The 16,163-nt window shown below is 52.3% G+C and overlaps 3 protein-coding genes across 9 annotated transcripts; 2 read left to right on the plus strand and 1 right to left on the minus strand.

The window, feature by feature from the left end:
* Positions 1 to 187: 187 nt before the first annotated feature.
* On the plus strand, positions 188 to 4,535 carry lrrc39 (leucine rich repeat containing 39). 3 transcript variants are annotated; one of them, XM_061824122.1, is made up of 8 exons: positions 188 to 271; positions 495 to 644; positions 1,552 to 1,666; positions 2,086 to 2,242; positions 2,317 to 2,453; positions 3,003 to 3,148; positions 3,218 to 3,370; positions 4,361 to 4,535. In XM_061824122.1, the coding sequence occupies exons 2-8, from the start codon at positions 532 to 534 to the stop codon at positions 4,533 to 4,535; spliced, it is 996 nt and encodes a 331-aa protein (XP_061680106.1). In that variant the 5' UTR covers positions 188 to 271; positions 495 to 531. The 3 variants fall into 3 exon arrangements, with proteins under 3 accessions (XP_061680106.1, XP_061680108.1, XP_061680105.1); XM_061824124.1 differs by having other exon boundaries at positions 502 to 644; XM_061824121.1 differs by having other exon boundaries at positions 188 to 644.
* Positions 3,413 to 16,079, minus strand: trmt13 (tRNA methyltransferase 13 homolog). Of its 4 annotated transcripts, XM_061824117.1 has the most exons (12): positions 16,032 to 16,079; positions 15,643 to 15,684; positions 7,341 to 7,387; positions 6,335 to 6,401; positions 6,176 to 6,238; positions 6,026 to 6,095; positions 5,843 to 5,949; positions 5,578 to 5,766; positions 5,402 to 5,474; positions 5,264 to 5,335; positions 4,849 to 5,200; positions 3,413 to 4,745 (listed from the first exon to the last, which is right to left on the minus strand). In XM_061824117.1, the coding sequence occupies exons 1-12, from the start codon at positions 16,062 to 16,064 to the stop codon at positions 4,547 to 4,549; spliced, it is 1,314 nt and encodes a 437-aa protein (XP_061680101.1). In that variant the 5' UTR covers positions 16,065 to 16,079; the 3' UTR covers positions 3,413 to 4,546. The 4 variants fall into 4 exon arrangements, with proteins under 4 accessions (XP_061680101.1, XP_061680099.1, XP_061680102.1 ...); XM_061824115.1 differs by lacking the exons at positions 15,643 to 15,684; positions 16,032 to 16,079 and adding an exon at positions 9,215 to 9,565 and having other exon boundaries at positions 3,414 to 4,745; XM_061824118.1 differs by lacking the exons at positions 15,643 to 15,684; positions 16,032 to 16,079 and adding an exon at positions 7,753 to 8,749 and having other exon boundaries at positions 3,414 to 4,745.
* On the plus strand, positions 9,572 to 15,341 carry map1sa (microtubule-associated protein 1Sa). 2 transcript variants are annotated; one of them, XM_061824097.1, is made up of 9 exons: positions 9,726 to 10,003; positions 10,094 to 10,199; positions 10,430 to 10,531; positions 10,762 to 10,844; positions 10,924 to 11,064; positions 11,316 to 14,010; positions 14,135 to 14,343; positions 14,408 to 14,551; positions 14,673 to 15,341. In XM_061824097.1, the coding sequence occupies exons 3-9, from the start codon at positions 10,453 to 10,455 to the stop codon at positions 14,748 to 14,750; spliced, it is 3,429 nt and encodes a 1,142-aa protein (XP_061680081.1). In that variant the 5' UTR covers positions 9,726 to 10,003; positions 10,094 to 10,199; positions 10,430 to 10,452; the 3' UTR covers positions 14,751 to 15,341. The 2 variants fall into 2 exon arrangements, with proteins under 2 accessions (XP_061680078.1, XP_061680081.1); XM_061824094.1 differs by lacking the exon at positions 10,094 to 10,199 and having other exon boundaries at positions 9,572 to 9,862.
* Positions 16,080 to 16,163: the final 84 nt, after the last annotated feature.

Here is a 16,163-nt window from a genome sequence, read left to right on the forward strand (position 1 = left end):
AGGCCACAAAATGTGCTTCAAACTAACAAGGTATCGACGCCGACCCCGATTCGTCCGTTAAATCTATTGGAGATTTAAAAAAAAAAAAAAAAAAGGAAAAAGAATTGGTTGCGTTTGTGTGAGCCATTGCTCCATCTACTGGAATTTAAAAGCAACTGCAAAGTTTTTGGGTGTGTGTCCCCCCCCCCCCCCCCATGGGAGGTCAGGCGACTCACCAGTTTCTATATTTAGTGCGGCTTCGTTTACAGTCCAGCTGAAGAGCACAAATGAGGTGAGCAAAATTGCAAAGAATGACACATACTTCCCGTGTGTATTGGAAATATCGCAGGGCGACGACAACTACGTCTTAAAAATAAACACCGCAATCCGCGACGTTAGCCTCCCTACTGTGCAACGACCTCCAATAATCCTCCACATGCTGCAGCAGTAATCGACTACGTAGCGATGTAAAGCGTCACGTGCCGCTATAAGCTAACTACCTCCCCCCTCTTGAGGTACAAGATGGCCGAATGCGTCCTGCTGTAACATCACATGGCAGCCATCCCAGCGAGCGGCTCGGTCAGTTCCCTGAAAAGTTTGTGGGAAAGCAAAATCCAGAAAATCCAGGACAAGCGTGAGAAGCAGGCCAGGAGGCCGCGCAGCAGGTGAGGACGCGCGATTTGAATTCAGCACCCGACGACTTCGCTGACCCGGCTTTCGAAAACGTCCTCTCGCCCGCCTGCCGGGTATTTTGGGCCTTTTGCGCACAGAGGCCAATGTTTTACCACCAAAGTCAATTAAGTGTTCCTTTCACTAAAGGGGACCGATGGCGATTCTGAGCCCACGCTCATTCAGGAACGACGCGTTCATCGTGGGCACCACAGAAGAAGAAAAGAAAGGCAGATACGGCGAGTCTGCCGTCGCCTCTTTGAAGGGTGAAACCGAAGCTAAACTGTCAATGTGTTGAGGCTCGTGTCAATACTGAATCGCTTTTTAGGATTGATGCGCCCGTCACTAATTTTGTCCATTTTGGGGGAATCTTGTCACGCCGACGCTGCTGATTCAAGTGATTCCGGCCGGAGAAGTCAACCGTTCGCTCGCTCATTCCTTACTACCGGATAGTGTTGCCACGGTTACCTTGAAAACGTCACTTCAGCGACGCTTTACTGGTTGCTTGAACATGAAAATAACTTTGTTCAAACGTAACTAAGTTAGGGGGAGAAAAAAAAAAAAAAGGGTGCGCGGTGTGATGACATCGAACGTCGACGGCGTCAGCGCAGTCCTCAGACCGGTCGGATAAATGAAAGATCGGAAAAAAACTTTTGAGCTTCACCTATGACGCACAAGATGGCGTCATTCGGAAAGCTATCCATTCAATGACGCCAAGTGTGGGAACTGAGACGACCAAACAAAAGGGAAGCCCCCTCCCTCGCCCCTCCACCAAGCGCACACGCGTTCAAACCCAAGCCAGGCGAAGCGATCTTTGGCCTCCGGTGGACGCGGGCGGGACAGTGCGGCGACGTCCTCGTTGGTGGTCGTGTTCGGCTGAGAAATGCGGTGTGCGCGTTGCAGGTCGGGCGCAGCGGCGGGCGTGTGGGAGGAGCGCCACGCTCTGGCTCGCCTCAGAGACAAAGTCAAGACACGAGATGGACGCCTGCTTCTGTGCCTGGAGCGCGAGGAGTGGAAGGTGACGTCTTCAAATTGACTTGAAATACTTTCTTGCTGTCCTTCGGTCGCCTCACCCTAACCCCCATTGCTTCTTTTTTTACGCCTGTTACGCTGACAAAATGGGCAGCTTACGCTTGGAACAGCCGCAAACGTTGTCGTCGTCGTCAACCGTATATGAACGCGCGATCGATGGAGATCCCGCGTAGCCAAAGGGATTTGAGAGAATATCTTGCGTCTTGTATCACGTTAAATTGCAGCATTTGACCAGAAAAAACAGACGAGTGAGGTGAATTCTTCCATTGCCGTGAGATCATTTTGCCTTCTGTGTCGCTAGTCAAACCTGCGTGCGACGTATCGTTCCCAACGTACTTTATGTCAAGAAGTCGCACCGGGACTCCTTTGACGCGTGTATCCGTATTTTTCGACACGGCCGCACAGGCGCTGCCGGGCTGCCTGGTCCGGCTGAGCCAGGTCCAGGAGTGGCACATCCACCGGACCGGACTGCAGAAAATCCCCAGCTTTGTCTCCTGCTTCCGGGATCTCCTGGTCCTGGATCTGTCGCGGAACGGCGTGACGGAGATCCCCAAAGAAATCGGTCGGTGACGATCGCACGGGAACGGATCGATGATGACGTGAAGGGAGTGACTTGAGGGCGTCGCGATCTCGCAGGCGGGTTGACGCGACTCCGAGAACTTTTGCTCAGTTACAACAGAGTCCGCGTTGTTCCGGAGGAGCTCGGAGACTGCGAGAGTCTGGAGAGACTGGAACTCGCCATGAACGGAGACCTGGACCGCCTTCCGGACAAGGTAAAAGGACCGACTGGAATTGTAGGGTGCTTCGCCTGGAGCTTGGAATTCTGTTTAGCATTGCAGACAAACAAAGTCTGCACGTCCTAATCCCAACAACATTTCTCAAGAGCCCTTTTCAAGTATTCTCGAGCACCCCTAGTCCTTACTTAAACGTGTTCAAGCCAACTCCGATTTTGACAAACGAAAGTGAAGGACCGCGTGACGCACCTCAGACAAAAGAGCGTTCAACGCTTGTCAACCTTGAAACAATTGCCACGTTAAGCCAGAGCACAGCAGCTGCGTACTCTCTCTGCTCCGAGGGAAAAGCCATTGGGTCGGGGGCCTTGCCGTTTATGAAACTGCAGCTCTTCTAGCGAGTCCAACGCCGAGAGGCGGGCGACACGATACTCAAAATACATTTCCATAGTACGGATTGGAACGTAGTCTACCGAAGCTAGTGAGAGCCAATGATAATTCAGAAGAAGCCACCCCCGGCCCGGTCACCTTTGTCATCACGGCTCACCTGCGAGTCCGGTTCAGTTCTGCCCCCTCTGCCGTCGCATCCAGCTGAGCCGGCTTAGGCGTCTGGATCGTCTGGACCTGTCCATGAACGCCTTCGGCGCCGTCCCGCCGTGCTTGCTCCGCATGCCGGCGCTGGAGTGGCTGGACATGGCGGGGAACCGTTTGCGCGTCCTACCCCAAGACATCCACAGGTAAGCGAATGCCGCCCGTCCGCCCGCCTTCTCGGGTAACTCGTCCAATGGCAGAGTTGCCCCGCCCAGGATGGAGAAGCTGCAAGCGCTGTGGCTGCAGCGCAACCAGCTGGAGAAAGTTCCGGAAAGCATCAGCAGGATGCCCCGCCTGGACACGCTGGTCCTGAGCAGCAACCGACTGACAGACATCCCCCCCGTCATGGAGGACATGGCCAACCTCAGGTGGGTCTGCGGCTGCACTAACGGATCGTTTCTGGGTTTAGGGCGAGAGGTCAAATACTTGTGTCAGAACGAGGCGACTCACATTTGACTGTTACTGTATTCTCAGTTCGTCTCAAGGCGGAACCCGATTGAAGTACGGTACCGTTCCGCAGCAGTTTTCCCCGCCAGCCGCTGTTTTCGCCGCGCCGTCGTAGATCCCAGCCAATCAAAATGCTTTCGCGTTGCGGGTTTTGAAGACAACAGCCGCCGGATCGCCCCAATCCATACAAATGCTGTTTCAGGACTACTAATACTTTATCATACTTAGAATTTCAGATGCGAGACCCTCCAAATATCCACTCACCCTCTTTTTACGGTTCAATGAATACTGGACGTGCGGCGCCTCCAGACATTTAACGCCTCGGCATTTTTTGGGGCAATATTCTGTCACCATGTACTGTGAGGCGGAATCCCTTCTCTTTTTTTGATGACACGCCGCGGCGACCCCGAAAGGGACAAGCCGAAAGAAACTTACTAGTATTGGTTAGCTCATCCGCCACACACTTCCGAGGACCCGCGTTCAAATCCGACACCTCGGCCCTCTGTGGACCTTGCGTGTTTCTTCCGAGTACCGCAAACACGAACGGTCGCTCGACTGAAGCCTGTGAACGGTGCGAGTGCCCTGCGATTGGCCAGGCATCAGTTGAGGGTGTAGCACCGCCCTAACCCGCGTGAGGATAAGGGGAGGATGGAGAATTTCAACGTAATTAACCAACCGTGGACTTCATAAAATAAAGACATTTCAAGTTGTGTATTTTTCCAATACTATGGTTGGATTCTTTGAAAAAAGGAATAATGGGAAATGGGGGGGGGGGCCTCCGCAAACTTTGGCATCCCCGGCCGGACACGGCGCCCACCCGGGTCAGCCGAGCGTCCTCTTTTTGAAGGTCTCCGCCGCTCAGGAGGTTTTTCGATGGGGCAAAAATGACTCGTGGCTCTTTTTCTGTGAAGGTTCGTCAACTTCCGGGACAACCCGTTGGCGCTGGAGATGCCCACAACTGACGGCGGCGGCGACGACGACGACGACCGCGAGCTGTTCGGACGGGAATTCATGCTGACGTACATCCGGGAAGCTCGGAAGAGAGCGCACGCCGCCCTTAACGTGCACGCGCTCTCCCGCGCGTGACCCGTCGGTCATTACGAGTAAGCGTCGGGAGCGGCGGCGGCGGCAGGCGTGGCCGTCATCAGGACGTTCTCCGGCGTCACCCGAACGCTGACGTAACGCGTCAGCCGTCCGCAGAATCCTTTGCTCCGCAGGAACTCAATTCTGCCGGCGTCGATCAGAAGTTTGCAGCGGCGTCCGATCCGCTCGCGCTCGCCCGACGACAGAAGTCTGCTGGCGGAGCACGGAAATAAACCCAAATGAGCAAAGTCACGGGCTGGTGATTCTTCATGAACGTCAAGCGTCCGCGTAAACGTTCAAGGTCAGGACGGTTTACCCCGGCGCCACATTGGCCTCCTCGGCCGTCGGGGGTTCGTGTTCTTCGTCCGATCGCGGGCCACACGTGGCCCAGCTGGACATGCGGCAGAAGCTGGAGAACTCTGCGGGGCCCAGACCCAGATCCGAGAAAAACTGCCGACCGACGTAGTGACGCCACTCGCAGCGATGGTGACAGCACAGCGCCACCGCCAGGCCCAGAATCGGAGCAGGACCCGATGCCTCGCCGGGCTCGGAAGGATCGGGTGGGTCTCCCGCTGCCGAGTCACGTGACGCTTTGAGGCGTTTTCTTGGCGGGCCCGCTTGCGGTCGAGGCCTCGACGACGTTTTGAACAAACAGCGGAGAGCCAAATCTGGACAAAAAGGTTTCCGTTTCCTCAACATTCGGCAGATTTGGCGTCCCGCACAGCTCTCACCTGTCGCCGCGCCGCATAAATGCTTCCCGACGCCGACGAGCGGCAGCCGGCGCTCCAGCAGCGGGACTCGACCTGCGGGAAAGGGTCACGTGAACCGCGGTCACGTGACGGGGGTTCGGTCTCGCTCTGGCGCCTTACTCAAATCGAGATGCTGAATGTCAACCTGCAGCCTGGCAAACTCCACGTCGGCGTCGCGATGTTTTCCGTCCACCTGAGCACACCGGAGAGCAGCTTTTATTTTGAAAGGTCCGGCGCGAGCCCGCTCAGGGAGCCTCGTCGGCCTGGTGCTCCTTTTAGCCCAAATCGACGCGTGCCTTGAATCGGGTGCTGCTCCGCTCCACCAGCAGCATCTGCAAACGTTCTCCGGTCGGCGGCGCCGGGGTCTGCTCCCGCAGGGCTCGGTGGATCCAGTGCGACAGCTTCCCCCGACCCGCCCCGAACTCCACGAAGCAGCGGCCGCGTCCGAGCAGCCCCAGCGCCTCCAGGTGGCCCAAAATGGAGGACTGCGGAGGCAAAAGGGCAGCGCGCGTCAGTCGGCCTTCGCTCCTCGGCCCGCGTGCCGCACGGCATTCGGGCGACCTGCTGCTTCAGGTGTTTGTGGACCGAATCGCCGTTCTTCGGGTTATTGGCTTCCTCCCAGAAAACCGCGTGCGACAGAAAGTTCTCGTCCGGCTCCGACGGCAAACCTTCAGCAAACGGACACGGCGGGAGTGAGACGGGCGAGGCGGCGGTCGGACAGACGCGAACTTGACGTCAAGTCACCTTTTGAAGCCGCGTCGAGCGCGTCCAGCAGTTGTCGTAAGCGAGTGGCGCCTTGCTGGCACAAACTCACCTGTTCGGGCAACGCGTTACCATGGTAAGGTGACAACCGCAATGCTGACACCAGGAGGATGAAATCAAAATGGCCGTCACCTGCGGGACCGTCTGGCCGTCCTGGTCAGCTGAGCCGGCATTGATGTTTTCCACGTAATAAACCTGACGACAGAAAGCACGGCCACGTTGTGGACACGAAGTATCCTGACGACGGACGGCGTCTTTGTGTTTTCTACAAGGTCGGGTCGGGTCGCTCACCGCTTTTGGTTTGTCGCGCGAGTTACATTTCTTCAGGTGTTTGTCCAGCTTGTCTTCGCTGACCGTGCTGACGACACACGAAAGAAATACGATTTGTTGAGGTAGGGCTCGCTCCGTGAAATAAGAGCAGTAAACACCGGTGTCAAACCCGCGGCCCGAGGGCCAGATGCAGCCCACGGCATCACCACGTGGCCCGTGACCACAGGTTCCTGGCTAAAACACCTCCGTTGCAAATCGTCTTAACATTTTGTAGCAATTCCCCCTTTTCGAATCCATTTCAGTAGAGCTGAAGAAACGTTTTGAGTGGCTTTTGCCGTTGAAAGCGACGATCCATCAATTTGTTTCATAACAGCACTGAAAGGGAAATCATCATCATCATCATCATCAAGTACGACAGCAAAAATGACTTTGACACCCCCGAGTTAGCTTTTGCACGAGGACCACTCAGATGATTGAAGAGAAACCACCCAAGCCTTCCTTGGCATATTATTCAACAGAGAAAGAAAAGATGTAGGACAAGTCTTCCTTTCCTCCGGGCTTGTCCAGTCGTGCGTCAGCCCGTCTCCCGCATGGGCCTCCCCTCTCACGTCTTCCTTCACCACATCCGTCAAGCTTCTTTTTGGTCTTCGTGCGTCTCGCTCTCTTCCCTGGCAGCTCCATCGGTATTGTCTGCGTCAAGTCAGTCCGGGCTCTCCGACTTTGTCTCTGAAGCATCGAACGTGGGCTGTCCCCCTCTCTCGAGCTCATTTCAATCCCATTCAACCCGCCCCCGCGGAGAACCTCAACATTTTCATTTCTGTCACCCCCTGCTCCACTTCCTGTCACCTCTTTGATGAATCTTGTTTGTTTTGAAACTCATTCTGTTGCACCACAATTCCAAAGCCACGTCTGAGGTTCAATTTCAGGACGTTTTGTAATACTTCCGAGTTGCTTTGTTCATCGATTTCAGGGAGCCTTGTGGGTTTTTCTGCCGACAATTGCGTACGCGTGCGTCAATGGCGCTTACTGTTTGGGGTCCAGCGGACAAGCGATCCTCCTCCGGCCGCCCTCTTCCTGAAACACGAAACGCAGAACGTCAGCCGAGTCGTTAACGCCGTCGGAGAATTGTCGAATGTGTAAAAGATCACAATGCGCATTTCATTTCCTTCGCAGCATAACTTATCAATCCATTGCTGAAAACATTTTACCTGTGCAAGGCGCTTCCAAGAAATGTGCGTTTACAACTTTTTGAATTCAACCCTTTGAGATGTAACCTAAATATCAAATTCATGGAGTCACCCTGCCCATTTTCTCGAGTCTTGACGCTCAAGAGGGTGCGGGGCAAGCTAAACTTTCTCCCAGCTGTCTTTGGCTGGGACGCGAGGCACATCCAAGCCCGGACAGGAATGTTGCCACAAACCTAAGTAAGCAATGAGTACCTCAAAGCACAAGAGAGGTTTTCCATCCATAGAGGTGTGACACGCGTGGAGTGGAAACGTCCATCCACTGTAGCCCACTCTATCCTGTCCCAAAATCAGGAGGAAACGTGTGAGCAAAACCTTGCCTCTCGGGTAGAACAACGCTCAGATGTTTCTTATTAGTCAATTGCCGATTTTTCAACAGCGGCATCCGCTCGAGCCAAAGCGACAGCCAGCGCATTGTCGGATTTCCTTTCGACGTCACAGAAAGCAAGACTCGTTAATTTGCACGACGAGCAGCTATTTCGGGCCCCGGCACTAGCGGCCACGTCCGGGTACCGGTACGCGGCCCGTCCATAGCTCGGCGACACATCAGCGCCGTGGAGGTCGAGACCGGGGAGCGGGATAACAGCGTCGGGCAGTCGTCCGCAGAGCCAAGTCTCCGTGAAGCACAGAGCCGCAGAATGTCCAAAGTCTTTCGTCTTTCGGAAGCGTTAGACGGCGTCCCCGCATTCGAAGTCGGACCGCCAGCCGACTTCGACGAGCAACTCTGGAAAAAGCTTCAGCGAATTAGCGAGAGTTGTGGAGAAAGAGTCACAAGAAGGCTGACGGTCCTCTCTTGCGTACTTGAGTCCCGAGACGCCCGCGAAACACAAAAGGTAACCGAGAGTATCCGTCGACTTCCACACTGGCGACGCGTTAGGTCGGGAGGTTAAATGGCGGCGCGCAGTGGTTCACAGCAAAAAAAAATGTGACGTCAGTGAAAACAACCCAGAAAAAAAAGCAGCTCCGATTACAAAACCACTCTAGCGGCGGTCACCGTTCGAACCCTTCTCATAGTGAACCACGTCAATATACTTTTCCATATCCCTACGCAAGTTTTTCACAGCTGAAATTGACAAACACATTCATCCATATCAAAACCACAAAAAATCCAAAGAGAATGGAAAATTTCAAACACAATGCAGAAGGGGATTTCCCAAAAATATCATCTCATCTAAGAAGAGCAAATTTTAGCATTTACCAAAAGATGAGAAATGGAAAGGTGGACCTCCACTAAATCCAAGCGCCGGAAACCGCTCACAGCAAAATGGAAAGAAAACGGCAGCGGTATTTCTGAATGTACTGTCGTGTACTGCAGTGTAGTAACATTCCCTGAACTGGTCGCTGGCCAAATGCACCTGTGGACAATTTCGAGCAGTCATTGAAGCCAACATATGCCGGACGGGAGGCATGCAAAAGACCACCCACCCACCCACACACCCACACACACACACACACACACACACACACACACAAATGCCGAAGCCCGGATTCAAACCCACGACCTGTGAACTCCCTCAAGTACCAAACACTTTTCCCCTGTCCCATCCAGAGACTTGATTGTCGTATTCGTGTGGAACATTTGTGTTGTGAGCTAGTTGTGTCGTACGTCATCAAGGATAACTGATTGTCACTTTTCCCCCAAGTTCATCAAACTCACGTATACGTTCGTATCCATGTTGGCATGTTCTCCGCAAAACTTGTGCCCTTTGGCGACGAGCATTTTACAGAAACGTTTCTTTTTCTGCACGAAAAAGGCACATTTGCCAAGTCGGTCGCTTGCGGGCGCCGCCATGTTAGCCGAGTCGTCGTGCTGCGTTCGCGGGCTCATCACGGTAACAGTTGAAACAGCTTGACGCTTAACTTTTTAGTAAGGAGTAGCCGATGATGCCTCAGTATTTTAACCGCTTCTTATTCCACGCTAATTGTATAGGAACGTTTTCATAAAACCTACACGTGAAAATAAGAAGAAATAACTCAATAGTTGTGAAAAATTCTCGAGCTCATTTGAATTCACCACTCTTCCAATTGGTCGTCTTTTGTCACGGTTGCTTCCTCATCTCCGCCGATTGGTCACCCTCCCCCCGCCCTCGTTGAGGGGGCGGGGCATCCCGAGAGCGAGCGTGGCCGTGGTGACGTCGCCACTGGACCGTCCATGACGCCAAGATGGCGGCGGTGGCGGAACAGGGCGGCGGCGGCGGCGACACCCGTCCAGGTTTGGATTACTCCATGTTGGTGGTGGTCGGGGCGGTCGGGGCGCTGCGGGCCGGCGGGCACCTGGAGCGACTGTTGCTGCACATCGAGTCTGGTGAGTTTGGCCAAAGTTCGGCTGCCAGTGGAGCCACACCACAGCGGGAAGTCAGCGCACCCTTTCACAATAAAATCCTCGGCCATTCCCGGACGAATTCCGTTATGCGTGTTTGCTGCAAGGGCTTATCTTTACGGAAAGGTTTGACGCGTCTAGTTGTTTTTAAGGCTACATTACGGCGTTTAGATTTCTCTTCACGACTAAATGACTAAAACTACTCTTTCTGTCCAGATATTTTACAACGTGGGTTATGATTACAAACAGAAATGATAACTTCCCTCCGGTGAAGCAGAGAGCACGTTTGGCGACGATGTCAGGCGGAGGAGGAGGACTTCCGGTACCGGTTTCATGGTCACGTGATCATACCAAAAATGGCATAAAAGTGGAGCAAGTTGTCACTTGATCTTGAAATCGGCCAATATGATAAAGTGAACATTCTTCTCAGCAGCCAATTGCATTTCACTCGTTTTTCAGTGTACCATGGGAATGATATCACATGCTGAAGTATCTGACAGAGACTGACTGAGTCTTTGTACTTCCTCGTGTGCGTGTACAAACATTTTCTAGGTGTGCGCTGCTGGCGTGTGCCAATGAAGTTGGACGTTCTGGACCAGCAGCTGAAGCTCTTCGTGTCCCGACACTCGGCCTTCCTGTCAGAGGTGGTCCCCGGTGAGAAGCTAAAACACGATAGGAGGAGAATTGTGGCCATTAAAGCTGATTCTGATTCTGTTACGTGAGGCTCATTTTTTTTCTGGTCCCGTATAAAACTGGTTTATACTGTCCGGGACCACTTTGTTACATGATGTTTAAAAAAAAAAAAATCCCTATGTTTTGGAAGTTTTCATATTGAACGCAATCTTTTATCACATTTTAGCGGTTGGGTGTTTTTCCCGCCGCAGGTCAACGGACGTTGCAGCACCACGGAGACATTCTGGACGTGCAAGTAGTTCTGAATCCGGCTCACGACCTGGTCTGCTCAGAGGTGAGACGGCTTGGAAACGAAGGTCGTCGGTCTCAACGTGTCGGAGTAAGTTTTGTAAGTTTCCTTTTCCTGCGCGTAGGTGCGGCGGCTGCTGCGTGAGCCGTCTCGACACAAATTGTTGGTCCTGGCCGGACAATTTGTGGAGGACAGCGGAGACTTGGTTCTGCAGAAAGGCCTCTTCTCGCTTAGCGACCTGATCCAGATCTGCGCTGACGAAGAGGTTAGCTGCTCGTGGCGTCTTCTGAGGCCTTTACAGTCACTTTTAGATTCTTGTCAGCTGCTCGGGTCAGCTGCTGCCTCCACATTAGCCACGGCGTTTTCTTTCTCCCGCTTATAGCGTGGTTGTTATTTTTGAATGACTTGCTCTCAGTCTACTGTGTGGGTTCACAAATATAATCAGCAAAGAAGAAAGTGAAGGAAACTTTGTTTCACATGTTTGACAAAGTCTTTTTCTCGTCACATTATGGCTAGGTTGGTCTCTTGTGGCGCTCGGCACACCCGACGGCAAAGGCAAGTCTTACCCTCAGCTGTGCTGACTTGGGCCTTTGGAGGGACCCCTTGTTGAAGGACCACAACCAGCAAGAGTTCCTCAACATCCAAGTCAACCCTCCCCTGCTTCTCCCACTCATGGAAGGTCTGCAAGAGTTCACAGAGTACCTCTCAGAGTCTCTGGAGCCCGAGTCACCCTTTGAGCTTCTCGAGCCCCCGAGTACTGTGGGATTCCTGAAACTCTCTCGGCCCTGCTGCTACATCTTCCCCGGCGGTAGAGGGGACTCTGCCTTCTTTGCAGTCAACGGTTTTAACGTCCTAGTAAATGGAGGCTCTGACCCCCGCGCCTGCTTCTGGAAACTGGTCCGACATCTGGACAGAATCGACTCGATCCTTTTAACCCACGTCGGTGTGGACAATCTCCCCGGGCTGAACAGTTTACTCCTGAGAAAAGTAGCCGAACAGGACAGGGACTTAGCCGAAGGTCGCGGTGAAGAGGACTGGACGAAAAAGCTCATCTCCCCAGAGATAGGAGTGGTTTTTCTCAATGTTCCCGAAAGACTGAAGCCCACCCGTGGTGACCCCAGCGAGCTCCGCAGCACCGACCTGGGTGTGCTTATCTTGGAGCACCTACAAAGACTCTCGATCAAAGCACAACCTTTGTGTCGCTCGAATGGGCCCTGCATTGAGCCGCTGGTGTTGTTCCACAAGATGGGAGTTGGCCGTTTGGAGTTGTACGCTTTGAATCCAGTCAGTGGCAGTAAAGAAATGGAAGAGTTGTTACAGACTTTGTCCAAAAGTTCCACCTCGAAGAGCTCAGCTCTTCCACTAGCATGCCTGACTTCCATTTGTGCTTTGCTGGTCTGGCATCCTTCCAGTAAAAGGGAGAAGATCGTGCGAGTCCTCTTCCCAGGATGCACACCACAGGCCAAAATCCTGGAGGGACTCGAAAGACTCAAACATTTGGATTTCCTCGGTGTTCCGGTGGTGAGTTCAGAGGACCCGAAAAGACCCAAAACAGAAAAGTTAGCAAAGTGCTCAGAGAGTCGAGAAAACCCGAAGGCCAGAGACTTGCGAGTCATCGGTGCCTTCCAGATAGACAAAAGTGGCCGGGTTCCTGTGAAAAAACAGGAGGTAAAACTGAAACCAAAGGCACCGGGAGAAGCTGTGTCCAGAGAAAAAGAGCTCGAAGTCAAATTAAAGCCAGTCAGGCTTTCGGAGAAGCTCATTCCAAAGAAAGAAGTGAAAAACAAAGATGAGAGGGTGACTGCTGCGGTTGTGAAGAAAGAAGAGAAAGAAGGTCTGAGGAAAGATGCGACTAAAGCAAAGAAGGAAAACAAACCTGAAGCCAAAAAAGACAGTAAGAGGGAAGACAAGAACATTGTGGCATCTATTCCAAAGGATGCGAAGAAGGTGGGTGGCGCTACAAGTTCTGAAGTGAAAAAATCTCCAGTCAGGACTCCAAAGACGGACACGGTGAACAGAGGGACGAAGGGAAATTCAGTCCGGGACAACCAGGAGGTCACAGACGACACAGATGACAGGTACAGGACAAAAAAGACCTCAAAAATTCCAAATTTTGACAGTGCCAGGAAGAACCCCAGCGTGACCGAAACAAGTCCAGAGACCTTCGCTTGTACGGACTCCCCCTTAAGACAAAAGCTTGGCGCATCTTCGGAAGATCATCAAACCAAAACACTGCCCGGCCTGGACTTCGACAGCTGCAGCCAGGGAGGTCCTCTCAGGACTTCTACTGTGGAAGCTTCCTTTCCCTATCAGGACAAACAATCCGCTCATACGATGAAAAACATTCCCGACTCCTTCCCCACTTTGCCTCCTATTTCCGATCAGGTCCGCTCACCCCGTTGCATTGAAGTTGCGGTTTCCTCAGAGCAAATTCCACCGCTGACGATGCATTTGGCAGGGGAGGTCCACTCAAACGGACGTTTGCCCGAGTTGGACGGCCATATGCAGCGGGACCTCAATGGTAGTTGTGTACTCGGATCAGAGGAAGGTGTTCGCGGCACATCAGAGCTCAGCACAGACCTTCCTCACGATGGTGCTCTTGATGGTCATCATGATGTTGATCTGTGCTTGGTGTCGCCTTGTGAGTTCCAGCACCAGAAGATTGAACCAGCTGAGAACGGGCAGCAAACTTTGGTCAATGATCAGTCCTCCCAGGACCGAGGCAGCAGCACAAGCCAGGAAACCCCCCGCACATCAGTCAGCGACTCGTCCTTCATGCCGCTGGACTCCGATGTCCCACCCGCCGTAGAAGATTCCCCTTCCTCGGCCATGGACACTGAGGAGGACTCGAGTCACCCCCTCCATCCGGGACATCCTGACGTGACCCTCTCCCTCGGGCCAGGTCAGCATTCCTCGCCTGACCCGACATCAGCCCCGCTCAAGGACTTGCCGCCATTACCACCCCAACCAGAAGCTTGCATGGCAGACGTCGAAGCCTTGAGCAAGAACCAAAAGACTTCTGTCAGCAAGACAAAAAAAACAACAGGAACTTTGCAAAGGAGTACTTCTGGAAGCCCATCCATCCAGAACATCAAGTCCAAGGCCAGCGGCACTGTAGCGTTTAAATCGGCGCCTGCCCTTGACACTAAATTATCCACTCGGTATTCGCTGGGTGGATCGAGAAGCGCGAGTGTCAAACCTTCGGTGTCAGGTAGGTCAGCGTCATCCGAAGGTCATTGTTTCATCTTCTTCCAGGATTTGGAACAACTGCGAACATTCCGTAAGATTCATTGAGATGCATTCAAACATTTTCAAGCGCTCTTCCCTTTGCTTAGTGACCAAAACATCCGAGGCCTCCGCTGTCCACGTGGACCTGGCTTACCTGCCGTCTGGGTCTGCCTCGTCCACCATCAACTCCGACTTATTCCGACGCCTTCGCGCCTCCTATTACGTCGTGAGCGGCGAGGAGCGCTTTAAGGTGGCGGCCATGAGAAGCATCCTGGATGCTCTCCTGGATGGGAAGAGCAGCTGGCCAGACGCTCAGGTTTGTGGAGGCCCGGCCGGGTCTTAATCACCCTGAGAACCTTCTGATTGTTCCGTCTCACCAGGTCACGCTCATTCCGACCTTCGACTCCGTGGCCATGCACGAGTGGTACCGAGACACCCACGAGCAGCAGAGGCAGCTGTCAATTACCGTGCTGGGGAGCAACAGCACCGTGGCCATGCAGGACGAAACCTTCCCCGCCTGCAAGGTGGAGTTCTGAGTCTGGCTCAGCCCATCGCCGATTTAATGGAGAGGACTTGACGGTCGCCCTGGTTGAAGGCCGCCTATTTGAAACCTGCGATTGGCTCAGTCCATCACTTTCTGTCCAGACCAAGAACTTCATGCTGGCAGTCTACAAACTCCTCAGCGGACTTCCAGGGCACCAACGAAGAAGGTTCTGGTTTTGAGTTCGCTAGGTTGCAGCGAGAAGGTGATAAGTAGGGTTTTGAAGGAGGATTAGGAGCTGGTGGGGTTCAGGTTGGGAAAGTTTAGGTCAGGGGAGAATCGTACGAATGAAATTGTTAGCCAGGATTTTATCGGGAGGAGAAAGCAGCATCCGAGTTTCTGGGTTTTGATTTGAGTTTCTTTATTTTGGTGAACTCTAAGCAGGGGCATGAAAATGATGCATTTGTACCGACGAGTAGGCCCAAAAGCTTTTGAGGATCAAGTCCTTGTGGGGTGGACTCGATTGTTATCACGATGTTCCCATCTAGCGCATGGAAAGGTAGAATTAAGCTCTTGTCTATCACTTTGTAAGACGCGATTCTGCTGCACGTGGATTCCAAAAACTCCACCCCGGTTGTGCACGCTCACACAAGGAAGGTTAACTCATCTGGAAAAGTGTCCGACTGTTGTTTTTCCTCCCCAAATTCATTGCGGTTTATTTATTTATTTATTTGTTTGTTTGCTTTTGCATTTGGACCACTGCGGTACTCCGAACGTTCTTCACTTTGGCTCAAGACGTGTGACAACCTATCTTGGCACGCCCCCTGCTGGCCTTCTTTGGCCATTCCCACACACCGACACGTACATACATGTGCTGTATGCAGATGTATCGTGTACATACTATTTTGGATACATTTTGAATGGTATCACTTGATCCTTTTGGGTTTCAAGTTACATATTTTCTTGGCAAAGAATCTCCTCCTATTTTTAACTCTCCATAAACGTTTATATTTCCAAATGTATTTTTATAAGCGAAACACGTGGTTTTGAAACACTAGTTTGAAGTTTGTCTGTTGAAAGAAATAAAGTTCATTTGGTGTGCATTTGTGTACGCTGCGTGAATGCGACACTTACCCAGGGTGCGTTGTTGTCGTCTGTCTTCCGTTTTGATCCTTTCTTTAATAAACAAATTGGCGGGATGTTGGTTTACTTTCCTTTTGGTGACGTCACGCACTTTGAAACGATTCTTGTGAAAATGTCTTGAAATCTTTGAGTAGGCGCGACTTCGGAGCGAGTCGGGTCTTCCGTGGACTGGCCTCCAAAGAAAATATGTAGCTTTTTTTTTTTTTTTAATTAAATATATATATATATATACATATATGTTTTTGTACGTTTCGTACTTTCCTGCGGTCATACGTTGACGTCTTTCCACTTTTTGTAGTCAAATCAATCCTATGCGCGTTCAAAGACGTTCATTTGTATTATCCATTTAGGACCATAGAGTGATTGATTGTATTACAAACCTTTGATTTCCATCCTTTTTTGGGGGGGATCATCCTCTCAAATATCGATGAGCAAAAGACGTATTTGTACGCATAAGTACTGTACATCGGACTGACGTGTTCTTGTGTGTCACGTGTCTACCCACTGAGCCC

Source organism: Syngnathoides biaculeatus, chromosome 7 (genome assembly GCF_019802595.1).
Source record: "Syngnathoides biaculeatus isolate LvHL_M chromosome 7, ASM1980259v1, whole genome shotgun sequence".
Lineage (NCBI taxonomy): Eukaryota > Metazoa > Chordata > Actinopteri > Syngnathiformes > Syngnathidae > Syngnathoides > Syngnathoides biaculeatus.

What these genes read in the sequence shown, in the direction of transcription:
- lrrc39 (XM_061824121.1), top strand. Translation starts at nt 532, where the DNA reads ATGGCAGCCATCCCAGCGAGCGGCTCGGTCAGTTCCCTGAAAAGTTTG. An exon ending in GCCAGGAGGCCGCGCAGCAG is followed by an intron (nt 645 to 1,551) that starts GTGAGGACGCGC and finishes TGCGCGTTGCAG; the next exon opens with GTCGGGCGCAGCGGCGGGCG. An exon ending in GAGGACATGGCCAACCTCAG is followed by an intron (nt 3,371 to 4,360) that starts GTGGGTCTGCGG and finishes TTTTCTGTGAAG; the next exon opens with GTTCGTCAACTTCCGGGACA.
- trmt13 (XM_061824115.1), bottom strand. Translation starts at nt 9,385, where the DNA reads ATGAGCCCGCGAACGCAGCACGACGACTCGGCTAACATGGCGGCGCCC. An exon ending in ACATGGATACGAACGTATAC is followed by an intron (nt 7,388 to 9,214) that starts GTGAGTTTGATG and finishes TTCGTGTTTCAG; the next exon opens with GAAGAGGGCGGCCGGAGGAG. An exon ending in GCTCGACGCGGCTTCAAAAG is followed by an intron (nt 5,950 to 6,025) that starts GTGACTTGACGT and finishes CGTTTGCTGAAG; the next exon opens with GTTTGCCGTCGGAGCCGGAC.
- map1sa (XM_061824094.1), top strand. Translation starts at nt 9,721, where the DNA reads ATGGCGGCGGTGGCGGAACAGGGCGGCGGCGGCGGCGACACCCGTCCA. An exon ending in ACGACCTGGTCTGCTCAGAG is followed by an intron (nt 10,845 to 10,923) that starts GTGAGACGGCTT and finishes TCCTGCGCGTAG; the next exon opens with GTGCGGCGGCTGCTGCGTGA. An exon ending in TGTCAAACCTTCGGTGTCAG is followed by an intron (nt 14,011 to 14,134) that starts GTAGGTCAGCGT and finishes CCCTTTGCTTAG; the next exon opens with TGACCAAAACATCCGAGGCC.